This window comes from Fulmarus glacialis, unplaced genomic scaffold (genome assembly GCF_000690835.1).
Source record: "Fulmarus glacialis isolate BGI_N327 unplaced genomic scaffold, ASM69083v1 scaffold18176, whole genome shotgun sequence".
In the NCBI taxonomy this organism is placed as follows: Eukaryota; Metazoa; Chordata; class Aves; order Procellariiformes; family Procellariidae; genus Fulmarus; species Fulmarus glacialis.
In genome coordinates this window covers 16,957-33,951 of record NW_009220235.1, presented here as the reverse complement: position 1 = coordinate 33,951, position 16,995 = coordinate 16,957, and the positions used below count along the sequence as shown (strand labels likewise).

The 16,995-nt window shown below is 36.4% G+C and overlaps 1 protein-coding gene across 1 annotated transcript in view; it reads right to left on the bottom strand.

The window, feature by feature from the left end:
- The window catches only part of KIAA0586 (KIAA0586 ortholog), a 47,742-nt gene that overhangs the window by 15,885 nt on the left and 14,862 nt on the right, over positions 1-16,995 (bottom strand). The window contains exons 15-21 of the mRNA XM_009580694.1: positions 13,068-13,253; positions 12,005-12,192; positions 10,662-10,769; positions 9,336-9,416; positions 2,982-3,178; positions 2,658-2,776; positions 1,892-2,076 (exon numbers count right to left, since the gene is read on the bottom strand). Coding sequence (XP_009578989.1) covers positions 1,892-2,076; positions 2,658-2,776; positions 2,982-3,178; positions 9,336-9,416; positions 10,662-10,769; positions 12,005-12,192; positions 13,068-13,253 — 1,064 coding nt within the window. The remainder of the gene's footprint in view (positions 1-1,891; positions 2,077-2,657; positions 2,777-2,981; positions 3,179-9,335; positions 9,417-10,661; positions 10,770-12,004; positions 12,193-13,067; positions 13,254-16,995) is intronic.

Here is a 16,995-nt window from a genome sequence, read left to right as displayed (position 1 = left end):
TCATGGTAAGAGCATCAGTGAAAGAGAAGATTACAAAGCAATCGCCTAGACACTAAAGCACTAAAATAAGCACACAATTGTGATGTTCCTTAAAAAATGACAGTGATGGAGATAAATCTGACAGGCAAGTATGATGGTTGTCATTCAGCCTGCTATAGAGGAATATGATGGACCTTTCCAGGTGTTTTCCAGCCCTGTTCTCTGACACTTATAAAGAAAACAAGATAATGGGGCTAAAGGAAGGCTTCCAGGCTAGTTTCTGAAGAATAAATCCTCAGACTGATGATTTTTATTAACAGCTCTTAGCGCAAGTGGAACACCCTAACGAATTTGGCAGTCCACATACAACTGTGTGACATCATGAACACCAAAGAACATGGTAACTGGGCAGATGAAGTTCTAGATAGGAAACTTCACAGTAAGAAGGGGTAGATCAAGAACGCATAAACTACATATTCAAGAACTTCCGCTATAAGCTGAGCAGAAAAGGAAAAAGAGGAAGAAAAAAAAATGAATGTACAAGTTATCTAAAGAATAACTATCAGCCACAAATGTGGAAAGACTTTAAAAAAAACAATTGGCTGCCTGAGATTCCAATAAAGGCTGGAGAGTATCACTACTATAGCACAAGGCACTGAGGAAACCTCATTTATATACTACATTATTATTAAAAATGTGTGTTAGCATATTAGTGTTAGCTGTGGCCAAGACCAATCTAAATTGGAAAACATAAAAGCACTGCCCATCAGTAAGAGTCGAAAAATGGTACACATACAGATGATTGCTTTATTTAGCCTAATCAAACAAAGGCCGAAAAGGACAAAACTAATCTCTAGAAGTGCGCAGATGAATATATATAGTAAGGAGAAAACAACCATTTCCGCATAAGGACACTTCAGTTTAAGTTGGTATAGAAACAAGAAGACTTAGGAGGGCCATTAGTAAATGTAGAATGGTTATTAGAAGAGGTTTCTAAGTATCAGAAGAACAAGCTACAAAGAATAGTCATACCCTCCTTAATCTGTAATGGAGTGGGGAAGAGCTCTTTAGATGCAGGATGGCTGTATTTAAGCCCACAGCAGTGAAATGACTACTTTTGACTATAGAATAATCTGTTGGTCACTTACAGCAGGCACTAGCTGGTATTTCAGTCTATACGCACTGTAGCAAAATAGAATAATTGATCTCACTTTCAACAAAGCTTTGTATAGTTCGATTTCTAAGCACAGCCATTTCCACAGTCATCCCAAAGACATTATACAACACCAGACTGTCGCACAACCATGTTGTTATCAAAAAAAGAGCCAGATGTCATTTGATTATCAAAGGGAACAGAGAAAATTATCCTGTATTACAGGAAGCTCTACTAACCATTTAAGCATTTACTGAAAACTACTGAACTCAAAACTTAGAAAGAATTAATACTCATTTTTACGGATATTAAAGAATGGCTGCAAGCCCACAAGACTAAAAATAATATCACTTTCAGTTTGTATTTCTTCTTATATGAAGAAATTAGTTTCTTCGTATTTCATTTATTCGCAAGAAAATAGCATAGCTATTTTTGTTGAAAATAACATGAGCTATCTTTTGACAACATGAAATTAAGTATCAAGTCTTTCCCTTAGAAATCAGTTTTGTGATCAGACTTAAAGTAAGTAAATAAATATAGTATGTTGCATGTTTTCGAATATTTTTTAAGTGAAATAGGTTTAATCTTGTGGCTTGCTGCAGTATAATAAGGAACAGTCAAAAAATGCAAATCATGCACATTCAGTTCATCAGGCTTCTTCTGTCATCTTTGTCTTGCACATAGTTGAACTATCATGCCACCATAAGAAATCATCCCTTAGAACTTCAGTAGGAAAGCTTAAATCAAACAGACGCTTACCATCATAATCGTTGTACTTGGAAGAACATTTGTAGCAGGAACTGCTTCCTGAGCTTGCTTGTTACCCAGCACGGTTGCAATTGTCTCACTGAGAGCTTCATTTACAAAATGACTTATCATTTCCGAGTCCACAGGCACGCCAGCATTGACAAAGAGCTGAAATCCTCCACCACCTGCAACTTCAACTGAAAATGAAGAAACATAAAGCACGCATCCAGGTCTCACTTCTTAAAACGCATGTACTGTACTGCAGCCACTCATTTTATTCTCCATGAACTTTTAAACATTTCTTTGCAAAAAGTGATTTTTTTATTTTACAAATAAAGAAACAACAGTAGAGAAGCAATTCAGAATCATAAAAGAAGACAGCAGTGAAGGGCAGTGACATCACAGAAGAAATGCATTTGTCTCCCATTCTCACACATTTACAAGGGAGGTAATTTTTGACAATTAACAAAAGAAAGGCAAACAAACATTACAGGCTTAGCAAAATGCCAAATCTGATTTAGATGGCCAATAATAGAAGTTGATTTGTACAGTGGTATGTTTTATGTGTTCTTTTTCTTTTTTTAGATAATTTATTTCAGTGGCCTTATAATGCTTGCTCTGTCTCAACATAAATTAAAGCATGCACTTTTGCATTTTACAGTTTCACTGGTTCAGCATTATTCACTCTTAGTCTCAGGCAACAGCTACCTACACAGCTTGTTAAAATTAGCCAAGAATTGAGATAATCTATCTGCTGAGAACAATAACTCCTACTTACCAATGTCAGAGGTTACAGTCTCACTGTCTTCACTCCCTGAGGTGCTAACACTGGGCACTGTTTCTTCCTGAATTGGGTACATCCCACTGATAATTTTTGCCATTATTTCTTGTTCCACCCTAGGAGAATAAAACCCGTTTAAATATCAGCAAACAGCAAGACACCTAAGAGTACACAAAAGAGCATTCTTGACATAAAATGCAAGGCAGCTCAAAGGAGAGAGGTGAAGGGAAGGGAGGGGAGGAGAAGAAAGGGAAGGTATTATTATGGAATCATTCCTTCTTCCATATATATTCTCTCGCACTTTGTTATATTGCAACTCACCAATTTATCAACCTGTTTTCTACAGTCTCTCTCCTTTGAATCAGTTCATCCAAAACATCAGAAGACTGCTGAGGAGCAGAAGCCACTGGAGGAAACAAAGGACCGTTGTATTTTGGTGAGGCAACTTTAAACTGTCCATTAAGCTCCAGAAGAGGCTCAAAGAATTCTGGAATTTCATCTTTCTCCTCTTCCTGATCCTAATAAATAAGTAGTAAATTAAGTTGTGGTGCGTTTTTGGAAGGTAATGTCATCGAGGTAACTGTCAGATTTTTTTCTTTGAGAAACATTTGTAGATGTGTCACAGCACACAAACCACATTCTCCCTTCTTAGTATGCTGTAGTTAATTGATACAATTCTAAACTTAGCAAATCATAAATCTGTATACTTATAAGGCATTAGGAACTGCTAAGTAAAACATGATTTGGCTCATATTTCCTGCCTGTGCTGCACAGGGCAGGGAGCCAATGGTAATGCTAATCCTTGAGAAATTTACTTGTGACATAAGTCAGGTTTCTTTAATATATACTGCAGAAATGCTCCTCCTTTAAACAAAAAAGTTTAGGAAACTTTCTACAGTCACTTGTTGGGTTAGGTTTTTTGTTTGGTTTTTGTTTGGTTTTATTTTAGAAATTAAACTTTTACTTTAAAGTCTTCTGTCTGAAAAGACATATTCCCTAAAGTTAATGAGCATGCAGTCAGTCAAAACTCTAATAAGGTTGCCAGCACTGAGGACTAGACATGAATAGTTTACACATATGTTACATGTATGCTTATACTTTCACTAACCTCAGCTGCTGGGTAATCAATTCACAAGATCCTCACAGACACTTTGAATTTAACCTTAATATGCTATTTCTAAAAGTTATGAAAGTTACTCAGTGTGCGTTATAATGTTTGACTGTTTCCAAAGATGCCACCCTCCTTTGCCCCCCTGAGCACATACACAGCATTAAGTCCCAAAAAGCAGTCACCAACCCATCATATCGTAATGTAACACTTTAGAAATGTCTTCTGATGGATGAGAACCTGCATCCTTCACTCATAATATTAAAAACAAATGTCTCCAATAGTAATATGATTCTCTAAGAAGAAAATCTGGCATGCCAGAATGAGATGAAGAGCTGAGCCCTAAATTACCAGAGAGAAGTATGTGATATTGCATAAAAGAGCTCACTGTAAATTTGCATTTACAAAGATTAATCTCCAACACAGTGAAAGGAGAAAAAAGCCTTCATTTCCCTTATAGAAAATAAATTTACTTTTAACCCATAAAATAAAAAAACCCACTATATATTTTCTATGAATAGAAGAACAAATCACTAAAAACAGAAAGAACAGAGAAGGGGAAAAAAAAAAAGAGTAACATTTTCCTGTCTCCTTCCCCAACCCAGCATTAATACTTCTCTACCTTAATATACTTTAAAACTGAAAAGTCAGATAGGTCCATGATGGGTATTACAACAAATAGCTATTGGGGAGCAGGAGCTTCCTGGATCTTTAAATAGTAATAATTCTTCAAAGAAAAGCTGTAACTTACAAAGCAGGCAAAACGGAATATGTATATTTGGGTGACAAACAAAGATCTCTAAACCATTCTAGGCATAGAAATAAGACAGTGAAGTTAAATTCAGAATGGCATTGGATGCCTTGCAAGCTGATAAGCAGTTCATTCTGTTAGCATATATGTGTTCATAACCATAATTCATTCTGACAGCAAATGTAAAGACATCTTTGTCCAGTGTTTCATTATGCATTTTCTTCTGACTGCATTACTTCATACATTTTCTTTGATGTCGCCTACTTAATATAATCTTTTCTGAAAGTATGCAAAATACAAACATCTGGATTAAATAAACCAATTTTACAATAAATCTTACATATATTTAGTAACTTCTGACAAACTTTTGCAGTTCTCCTGCTTTTCTAAACTATGTGCAAAATTATTTTATATTTAATAGTGCACAAATCCAAAAGAATATTATATTCATTTGGGGGTGATATATTATCTCTGCTGAAATAAAAAAATAACATAATAGTCAGTATTTAATTATACAGATTGAACTTGCACATATATCACCTTGTAGACCAATCCTGAATAATCTGCACTCAATTCTGCATTTTACCTCCCTGGAGACTGCTGAAAATATCTATCATGACTCTCAATCAAAATACAGCATAAATTAGAAAGTCTTTCAGATATGATTGGAATATTAATCACTGTACTTTATTATAAAATATCAAGCCGAAATTCTATTTCCCAAATTACATTCAGATAATTAAAAAAATGTTTGAAATGATTAGGTGGTATAGATTAATTTTGTTCCATTACCAAACATGTATGTGCATAGTCTTCTATTAAAGCCATCCAAAACTTAGTCATGGATTTCTTCTTGACAGATTTCTAAAGCAATTTTCACAAGCAAGGTCAGGCTGCATTGAAGGTGCCACCTGTGATCTTTTGTCTGAAGAGTTATACATGTAAAAAAAATCACTGCCCCAAAGAGCATCTACAGGAAACCAGGGTTGAGGAAAATACATTAACTCTGATCTCTGCAGGTTATATATTTTGCAGTGGTATTCAAAATGGAAGCAAAAATTCTGAGAAACAAGTCCTCACCTTGCAATTAGGGCATATTCAAAGAGAGCAAAGAGTGTCTCTAATCTTAAATCCTAGTAAGTTTGCTAAAGGTACTGCAGGATGTGGCTGCTATAACAGCTTTTTCTGCTTTATTCCACATGTGAATTTTCTTATTCTGAAATAACAGCACCTAATTCAACTATTTTGGAAGATGGAGCTCTGCCTCTTTAAACTCTAGACAGCAAGGTTGCAATGGGAGAACAAGGCACATCACCTCTTCCTGTGGCAGGGCTTGCGTTTTACAAGTTGGGACATGTTGCATTAGTCCACAAAACCGTTAAATTATTCTTAGGTTATGTAATAAAAGGTTTGTCTCCACTCACACAAAGGAGCACAGAGGAGAGACGGGAGAACAGGCGGGAGAACCCAGACAACCTAATATGACAACTGAGCACCCCAAGCCAGCTACTCCCAGGGCTATCAGAGGAGAGGGCTCAACCTCAGCGTCCAGGAGTGAAACCCAGCAAGACGAGCCCATGGAAAGACTCTCCATAGCACCTTTCTTAAGGTTGGGCAGGTGCATTTGGATGAAGTGATGACACGATGACTTATTATGGCATGCAGGGAAGTGTATTTTGGGATGGTACAACACTTTTTAAGTGGTGTTTACAGGGAGGAATCAGAGGTGTGGAAAGGGAAGGACCAAGGTGGTTTGGAGAGGTACAGGTGTGAGAAAATAGAGGGATAAGGGGAAAAAAGTGGCTGGTCAGCGTGCTTGCCTGGCCTTGCCCTGTGCCTGATCAGCGCAGTCTGTCCGGTCTCCTCATTAAATGCCGTTTCCAGCGATTTTCCTGAGCAAGGCGCTTTCAGGGGATCGCACGTCCAGGTGCCAGAGCTGGGGAGAGCAAGGACCCAGGGCCAGCTACTGGGTAGGCTGAGTGTCTAACGCCAGATACTGGAGGCATCCACACTGTGTGTGTATATGCCTATGTACATACATGTATACACACACACATATATATATGTACATATACACAAACGTGTATCTGTCGTGGTTTAACCTGGCAGGCAGCCAAATACCATGCAGCTGCTCACTCACTCCCCCCCGCCCCCCGCAACCCCCAAGTGGGACGGGGAGAGAATCGGAAGGGTAAGAGTGAGAAAAACTCGTGAGTTGAGATAAAGACAGTTTAATAGAACAGAAAAGGGAGAATAATAATAATAATGATAGAATATACAAAATGAGTGAGGCACAATGCAACTGCTCACTACCCGCGCTGACCGATAACCAGGTAGCAATCGGTACTTCCTGGATCACGCCTACCATTCATATACTGAGCATGACGTCACATAGTATGGAATACCCCATTAGCCAGCTGGGCTGGCTGTCCTGATTATGTTCCCTCCCATCTTGTGCACCTAGCTCAGTCGGTAGGCATGGGAGCTGTCCTTGGACTAGGAGGGTACTTAGCAACAACTGAAAACATCAGTGTGTTATCAACATTCTCCTCATACTAAACCCAAAACACAGCACTAGCAAGAAATTTAACCCTATCCCAGCCGAAACCAGGACAATATCCCACACCTCCATCCTGAAGTACCAGAGAAGGGAACAGGATCAGCACGTTGGTGCTGTTTGAGTGCTGATCTGTGCAGCCACTTGTGTACACGTATGTATATGTGTATTGCATATGTGTGTGTGTCTGTGTATGTGTGTGCCTATTGGCAATACATGCTCGGCCTCACTGCTGGCAGCTATGGCAGCCTTGCCTCTATTAGGCTATTAATGCTAACAACTAGCATTTCAACTCCTAAGCATCTCTTAAATAAGGAGCTTCTAGTAGAAAAGGTAAAACAAATCCTAGGAAAAGGAAATACCTTTTCTCAGGGTCCTGAGGCCTTTTTGCAATATCCACCAGGGAAGAAAAAAAACAAAAAAAAACCAAACAAAAAAAGCATATTTCACACAAATACTTATCCTCTTCAGTTCTAACAGAATTAAGTTTTCATAATAGAAGGGTATGGGGGGAAGACACCAATAAGCTATTTTTCTATACAGCATTTTATGCACATTTTTTCACGAATCTGAAGCCTCTTTTATAACAAGAACTTTGTTTTCTTTTCATGTCTTAAATACCCCTGCCACTCCAGAGGTTGATTTTATGTTTCCACATTGTGTTTGCCTTGCACATTTTTAAGAACATTGTCTGTGTGGTCATAGGCCAAACATATGTTTCACTTAGAACATTTTTTGGTACTGTGGTTAAAATATATCCCATAGCCAAAAATAAAAGATAAAAGCAATCCAGGAGAAAAATGAAAAAAGAAAAGATGAATAACTATTATTCACATCTAAAAAATTTAACATTGCGGCATTTTTTTGTTAGTTCATAAACTGATTTCTTAAATAGCTTTCCTATTTATTTTTATAAAATAAGGCCTTTTTGTGCAAGAAGAAAGTTGTCCAAATAGATTTAACTCCTCCCCTCCAATAACATAAGGTAATTCTGAAACTAAAAATGATAGGTAAACCACCCCTTTAGGACTGTTTTAACTAACTGATAATGTTAAATGATGAATTCATTTTAAAAATAAATCTACCATACTGACCTGTAAGCTATAGAGTTAATATTTGACGTACACTCTAATCCTGGGATCAGGAGCACACAGAACAGGTAAAAAGAATTCATTTTTGGCTAGATTTTGATATGCACACAGCAAGTCTAGCTCACTGGAAAGAAGCTTGAGGAAAAAGCGCTTCAAGAGAAATACTAGCCAGCAACAGCAATTTCAAGCTCCTGGTATTTACTGAGTCCTAAATGCAGGAGGAGGTGGAAGCTGCCATCTTCCACAGAGGCAAGATACTCCACAACAGCTGGGTGGCAGCACCTTGCTTCCTTCAGAGGCAGCCTTTCCCAGCTACCATTGAGTTTCTGCTTCTGCTCTTTATCTGGAGAAGTGACACACAGGCTGGTTCACCAACCTTGAGCATTTGTCAGCCCCCACTCTGACTGACAAGAGGTCAGCTAACTAAAAAAAGGATTTGCTACCTAAAAAAATTAAACTGTAAGAGTATCTCAAATAAACGCATGTTATAATCCAGAAACAACGTTGTTAAACATGCACAGACACTAACAAGGCATCCAGTAAAATAAAAATTTTGTAAACTCTTAATGGGATCCATGAGATGAGTAGTACATGTTGTACGTATATACTCACATACACTGCTTGTCTTTTTTTTTTTAAATTACATAATGTTTGACTGAAATGAGATGCTAAAGCATTTTAGGACCTCAAAAGCATATGCAAATTGCTCTACACCGAAATTTTCTAAAAGGGAACCCTCAGAAAATACTTTCATGTTTTAAAATATAGGTCACCTTATTTAAAATCTGTAAAAGCATCTTATATATGCATTACATTTAGAGTTTGAAATTGTGAAATCTAAGTGCTATGATCACCTCTGATTTTAGAGGACTACTTTTATTTCTGGTGGATTCTAACACATCCAAATAAAACCTAATTTTAGTTTTTTATTGTAATTCTTCAAAGGTGCTTTACTTACTAACTACTTAGTAATTTCTAATATTGTTTATAGCACTGACAGTACCGAACAGTAAACAGTAAACAGTTCAGTATTGCTCACAATGTGTATTTTTAAAGTTGCTAGTAAAGCATTAAAGATTTGCTACATGGTGTTTTCAGTTATGACGGAATAATGTAAAACAAATATAAAAATGTTTAAAAGGAAAGGACACCTTTGCAATAAAATTACCTGCATGACATCAGTAACATCAATGAAATTAGTTCCCGGAAACTTTGTGTCTTCCTCCTCACTATGTATATCTTCTGGAGTCTTATAAAGACAGATTGAAATTGTTAGGTATTTCATATATAAATGGGAAAAAATGCATTAACAGAAAAACTTCATGACAAGAATGCAATTAAATCACCACTCACTGTCAATCCAGAAAAAATGCTTTACCCACCTTAAAAGTCAGGAGGAATTTTTTTGCATAGCATAAAGAGAGATTATTAGAACTTTTTCTTGTACGCTGACAACTAAAACCTGCTGTTACCAAATCTAATGGAATATCTCAACATCAAAAGTTCCAGGGCAATACCTGTGTGCTGGTTTTGGCTGGGATAGAGTTAACTCTTATTAAAAAAAACAGTAAGACAAAATATTATAAAACTTATCACACAAGATTCTAGAAGTGTCTTAAGCAATTTACTTATGTGTGATTTCTACAGTGTTACTTAATAACATAATTTTTAAATAATAATCACTATTTTAGCCCACGGTCTCTGTCTTATTCAGTGAATACCTTGACCACAGGACTCTGGAGGACCTAAATCTTTAAGTCAGAACAGCAGCTAACACACAGGGAAAATAGAAGGTACAATAACTATACAAAATAATCACTGCATCACTGTGTCTTCACACTGTCCAGTCTGTGCAATGCACAAGACAGAAGTCCATTGGAAGAAACAATATGCTATCCTGTAAACATGTGCCCTAGTTTACAACCTTATCATTCAGCATGCAGCAGTTAACCTTTTAGTTGCACAAAAACCTTCATTACTGCTTAGATTAGATTAAAAACACTTCTGAAAAGTTATATGGAAAGAGAATAGAGTAGACCCGCCAGAGAATAGAGTACACCCGCCAGCTCCACACACAACAGGCTGCCAGTGAACAGGCTACACATACATGCCACTAACCACTCAAATACAGCCAAGGAGCAGACGGAGGAATGAACAACACCCTCAGTCTTCATGCCAGAACACTGAAGCCAGTATAAATAAGACAGACATGGGCCAATAAGGGATTACAACTCTTAACAGGACAGAGAAACGCTGTTTTTCTTAAAGTTTTGCTATGGTGATTATTTAATCTTGGAAGAACAGTCTTGCTGCAATTTTTCATTTTCTTAAACAAATATCTCACGTTATAAATTCTTCAGAGTAATTACTCCATTTTTCCTAGAACTGTCTGATTTCTCTAACTAAAACAAGATAACGAGATAACTTTGTAGTAATTGAACATATTTTCTTTTTTAACGAATTTGAATTCGCAGACATTAAGACCAATCAATACCTGTATTACAGCATCGACAGGAGGAAGTGCAGGTTCGGAGCCTGGAAGAACGTGGTTTACACTCATACTGTCACTCGAAACACTGTCAATATCTACATTTGGTAACACCTAGGACAGAAAAAAGCACCAATCTGAAAATCTATGTATTAGCTTGGCTACTATTGTTGAACTTTTTAGATTCTTTCTTCCACTTGCTACTGCTCCACTAAACTTCAGTGACCTCCTTTTCTCATACCTGTATCTGATAATAACTTGGTTCTGAAAATCAAGATACTCTAACATACAAAAACTAACCCCAGAAATATTCACCTCTTTTCTTGCAGTACCTGATTCGTCCTGTTCTCTAATTCCCTTATACTTTGTCTTGCATGTGACAAAATGTGAGTATACCTATAACTATTTATATATAGCAGATGTATGTTTGACTTGCAATTCGTTTACACTATGTTGGCCTACAAGCCACTGTGTAGGCTGGTTATTGGCTTCACATTGTTATACATCTGGTATAATAAAATAAAGGGATAATTGCATTACATTATGGTTTGTAATAAAGACATGTCCATTACAGCATCAAAATATGTTGTGGTTTTTTTAAGAACAAAGATTTAAATGCTTGCTTAATTCTTTGGGGGGAAAAAAAAAATCACCTTAAACATTTAAGAACTGGGTGAAATAACAGCAAAATGCATGTGAGTGGAATACAGTGATACAGCAAGGGAACAAACCACATACTACTCTACCTGTATTTAACTTTGAGTTCCATGAATCATTTGCATCTGAAAGGTCTGTGTAGGAGTGTGTATATTCCCAACAATTTGAATCCAAAATAATGAACATGTAAGAAACATTAATTTCCTTGACAACAGACTCATGTAAAAAATTTTAAAAAAACAAAAAACCAAAAAAACAACAACCCACTAGGTAAGGACTGCAACAGTTGATTAATCAGGAGTGAAATCCTTGGGTTGACTATCATGCTTGAAACAGAAATCTCAAAGGCCAAAGCACTCATCCAAGAAAACTGACATTTTATTCCAAGTTGGTTCTGGCTCAAAAATCTCACTTTAAAAAAAAAAAAAGAAAACGTGACATAGAACTATTTTACAAACACCCTGCATAGGTGACTTACAGAAGAAATGGTTTTCTATTTTGGTCAAATAATAAAGATAATTGTTAAAATATGAATAAAAATATTAACATAGCTTCTTGGTCCCTCCATTCTATATGTTTCTAAAGCTTACTGAAAACTATCTACCGATGTCAAAGTAAGTTACTAATGGATAAGACTGTCTTTAGTTAGCATTTATTAAAATAAACAAATAATCATCACTCTTAACATGTACCTGCACAGACAGTTGAGGTGGATCCTTCTTCTCTGATCTCATCTCTATTACAGCTATGTTTGGGTTTTTTACCTCAACCGGTTGTTTTGGCGGCACTTGAGGAAGAGAGGTTGTAACTGTAACAGGGTGCGGTTTACCTATAACTAATCCAGCAGGCTGCAGTGAGATGTCGCTAATTTGGGTTTGACCTAAGGACAGTTTAAAAATAATTAAAGATATATATAAATCTCCAAAGTCAGTAAATTAAAAAAATAATTAAAATTAAATTCTAGTTGTCTGTGTTTCACATGAGACAGACTGAGATCTCGTGCGCAACTACAGACCAATTAAAAAGTTCCCTATTAATACTAGCTAAAGTATAGTGCTTCACCAGGTATTTTTAAGGCTTTCCCAGCAGAAACGGCCATTTTTAAAAATTATTCACTTTTCTTGACTACAGTGACACCTACTGCTGAAAACGAGAATAACTACATTGTGTTTGCCGTTCAAAAATTACGTATCATGCTTCCCGCACCTTACATTTTCTTAATCGTATTCAAAATACTATTACACTTAGTATAGCATCCCACAAATTTTTGAGACACCTTTTTTTTTTAATAATTATCTTCTTTAAATGCCAATATAATACTAACCCTGCCCAAAACAAGGCCTATTTGTTCTATTGAAGGTCCAAAAATACAGAAGCCATGACAATGAAATTAGTGTGTTTGGCACAATCCTACTGAAATTGTTGGACTGAAGTCATCGTAAATGTTGAATCCAAGGGCCAATGATTCAGATCCTGCTTACATGGATACCAAACTAAAAGCCACAACAAGAACCCTAGAAATGTAAAGTGTACCAAACAAGGTATGTAGAGCTAAGCAAATAATTGCTCTGTCAGGGTATCGCCAGACATCCAGCATGAAGAATGAGGAGAATCAGAACTTTTAAACTGTTCCCCCATTTAGATTTCCCATGAGAAGGGCAGCTGCAAATCTTATGGCCCAGGGCAAAGTTTTATTTCCATGAAGTAGCAGTAATTAACCTTTACACATCCCTTCTACAGGTTATTTGCTCCTACCTAGTGGAATAGCCATAGGAATTAGGTGACCTTCAAGTGGACCGCAGACTGCAGGTACATCTCGACTTGGACTAAAGAGATACTGATTTTCTTGGGTAAGTGCATATAAAGGGTGCTGTTTCCTAGGGCTGGTTACTACCTTCTGTGTGCGAGAAGTCTGTGTTCTTGCTGACTTTACCTTTGTACCTGAAACAAGAGCAGACAAACCGCGCGTCATCAATGCACGTACAAACAGAACAATACCACAGACTACTAATTTAAGCCCTTCAACTGGAACAAAATAAATTTTTGCTGTGGGATGGAGGGAGCAAGGGGCCGAGACATGAAGGGTGGAATCTGAAAGTGCTAAATTAGATGTCGCAGTATGGATAGCAACAAAGGAATTAAAATTACCATTTTTGAACATCTGCATCTAGTGAATAAAAGCACAGAAATATGAAGAAAAGGACACAAGGATGGTAGTAGGCTGGAATGAAACGTGCAATTTAGCAGGTAAGAAGAAACCCATGATTTAGGTTTGAAATACAGCATTAGAACGGAATGCAAGCCTGGCATAAAAAATAGACAGGATATAGAATATAGCCAAACTGATCTCTTGTTCATCTGATTAACTGCCTCAATTTTATAAACATGCAGTTTGCCTCCAGCCACAATATCAACAGGTTCTCAAAGGAACAGGTATAATCTACAAATTACTGGTTTAACAACTCACTGCTAGTGGAAAATAAAGCCATAACTAACACCCATAAGTCTTGACTTGCAACATCGAGGAAGCACTGATTTTTTGGTCCAGTTTTGAAAACGTATTGTTAAATAGCAAACCAGAAGTAAATAGCAAATCAGAAGTAATTTGTATGTAACAATGCCTAAGCATATAGCAGAGGAGAACGTTTACTGCAATGTTGCATTTCTCACTATACAGTCATGCAAGGTCTTACTCAACCTATATTCTTTGCAAACAATGGATATTATTAGGAAAATCATTAGCTTTAATCTATATGGATAAAAACTGCCTGAAACATCCCCAAAAAAGGAGTCAACAATCATGAATCAAACAGAAGTGCTTCTGCTGCTATTTTGTAGGCATTAGGAAAATGAACCTGGAAAGAATCACATTGGTAACCAACTCCGTATCTTCACTACAGCTGAAAAATGCCATCTTACTCCTCTGTTGTTTCTAATCATCACCCTTCCTGTATAAATGTCCATTTAACACATGGCAACAAGCACTTTTTAGCTCTGTTCACATTTAATAGCTTCCTAATTAATTGAAGAATAAGTCAATGATTATAAAATTTAGAGTTAATAAAGATTGATAATGTGACTTTTAACAAATGCAGACAAGCAAGTAAGCATACTCAAGAAGTGGTATTTTTGTACACACAAATTATGGGTTATAAGCCTAGAAACAAGAACGGCAAGTCATAATTCTTCAATGAGAAAATACAGATCAGAAAGAAGTGTCTCTGAAAAAGGCTTTAAGGTCATGTTGGATAAGCAATGCAATGAGAAATCACAATACAATGCTGTGGTCAAAGGGATAAATGTAATCCTCAGATGTCTCAACATGATGTCAGTGAGGTGGAACAGGAGAAGACGTCCATATATGATAATACTGCATTCAGTTCTAATTGTGTATCCCTGTAAATTTTAAAATAAATTGGACATTAAAAGGCCTTTTTCATTTTTTAAGGAAAATCACCCGGAAACTGAAGTAGCTGTAAACTGAAGCCAAAAACTCACTATAAATCAGATACTAGATTTGAAGTGTCCCATTTCCTTTTGAACCATAAGGTATCTAGCCATGGGAAGAAGTAATTAAGGGCAGAATTTCTGATGTCTTTAAATGATGAGCATATGCCTTTCTGCAAAGCATAGGTTAGCCAGAAAAATTGTTCTTTAGTCAAAGACAAATTACTGGACTCAGTAACATAAATAGATACAGTTCAGTGGCTTGTGATTTAGAAGAGGTCATACTATATGATCTAACAGTCCCCCCTGGCCTTCAACTTTTGAGTAAAAGCAGAAATTGGCAACATATCTGTAATACCGCCAACTTGTAAAAACAAGGTTCTCACAGTAACAATGATTAAGTACTGTATACACACAGCACCTCATTTTAATTGCTTTCAACTTTTTATTTCCCCCTGAAAAGTTTATTTGCACTGGGCAGAAATTAGACATTTAATTAAACTTAGCTTTAAAAATCTAGTGTTTTACATATATTTATCAGTTCAAATTATGCAAGAACTTTTTTTAGAAATGCTCTCTTACTCATAAAAGTGTTAGTTGGATTTTTTTCTTAATTTCCCACAAGAAGCCAAGCATTAGTCACTACAGTTTATTTGCAAAGAAAATGGTTGAGAGAGTTATAAAATGACTGAAAAGAGACTCTCCAGATGGCCATTTCAGTCTTAAATAAACATCCTTACTCTAACACTAATTTAAAACAAGCTCAGTGGACTGCTCTAACAAAATAGAGTCATTTAATAAGTCTGGATTTTCCAGCCAATCAAACCCAAGGCCAACGACTTCCAATAATTTTTAAGCCTTTATCACCTGGTACATCAAGGCCAGGAAGGGAATCTGTGGGTGCAGATCCGTGAAGGAAAGAACTAACCATGTCTAATGAGAGCAAGATTTCTTTCTTTTTCTTTTTTTAAGAACCTGGCGCTTTAAAGTGCTCATTGAACTTTGTTTCATTTTATTTACACACCTACTATGGAGGAGTACAGATCTGTTTCTAATTTTATTATTTATACTTTCCTGCCATAACAGCATCTTTCAGAATAGCAGCCCTCAAACATATTTAACTATTGTCTTCATGAGACCCATGTGAAACACAGAAGCATTACTTTTCCATTTTATTGGCAAGATAAAGAAAAGTACAAAAATTAAGCAGCTTAACCAACTGTCTTATACAAAAAGTCAAAGACAAGTAATGCCAGTATCAAACAAAGGCTGACCTCAGTCTAAAGCCATTAAAATCAGAAAACACGGAAATAGGACACATATTAGTTGGAGTGCTATTTTTGTAAGTGACATGCAAGAAATTCCATATTCTTCCTTTCTTCCCTTACATAAGAATACAAGGGGGTGTCTTATTTTACTTGCTGTCAAGTTAGAGACAAAAACATAACTTTCTGTAACTGCAGTCTGATGTGAAATAGAGAAATGAATTTTATGGCGGCTTTATTATTGCAAACACACATATTGCTGTACTGCTGTAGTATGACTTAATGACTTGGAAGAGAATCACTTTGGGTAAAGGCTATCCAGAGTTCATTCTGTTTTCAAGCAAATAGATTTTAAACTGTATTTGTCACATGCAGGAGTTCTGGAAGATTGAATACTGCATGGATCCAGTACAGAGTTTTCTCTTTCATTTCTATTCACCTCCAACAGAAAACAAGCAGCTTATTACAACTGCATGCAACCTGTACCTTTACATTTCACTGACACTACTGAATTAAACACGTTATCGGTAGAAAACAGTATCAAATGATCAAATGACCTACTTATTATAATTAGATTGCAGGGGCACTTTTTCTGCCTCTTTACAAGGCATTGTTTCTGGAATGATGAAATTGGCCTCCCTGGAAAGGTTGTGACCTTCTATAAAGGACAAGAGCCCAATAAATATAGAAGAAAAATGTCATTTAGGACTCGGCAAAAGCAGAACTGCTGATTAACTATTTTTAAAGAAGTGTCTGTTCTCAATCCAAATCTTAGACGTCACTGTATCATTGTTATTGCTACACTAAGTGCTTACTAGCACACATTTTATTCAAAAAAGTCTGTACAGAATAAACTAAATTACAGGTGTGCAGCATAGCCAGTAGTCTAAAAGAGTGATATATCATGCTGGTCCTTCAAATGAGTATACCAGCATTTTTCACAAAAAAAAAAGTGTTTCAAGAGAGGTCAA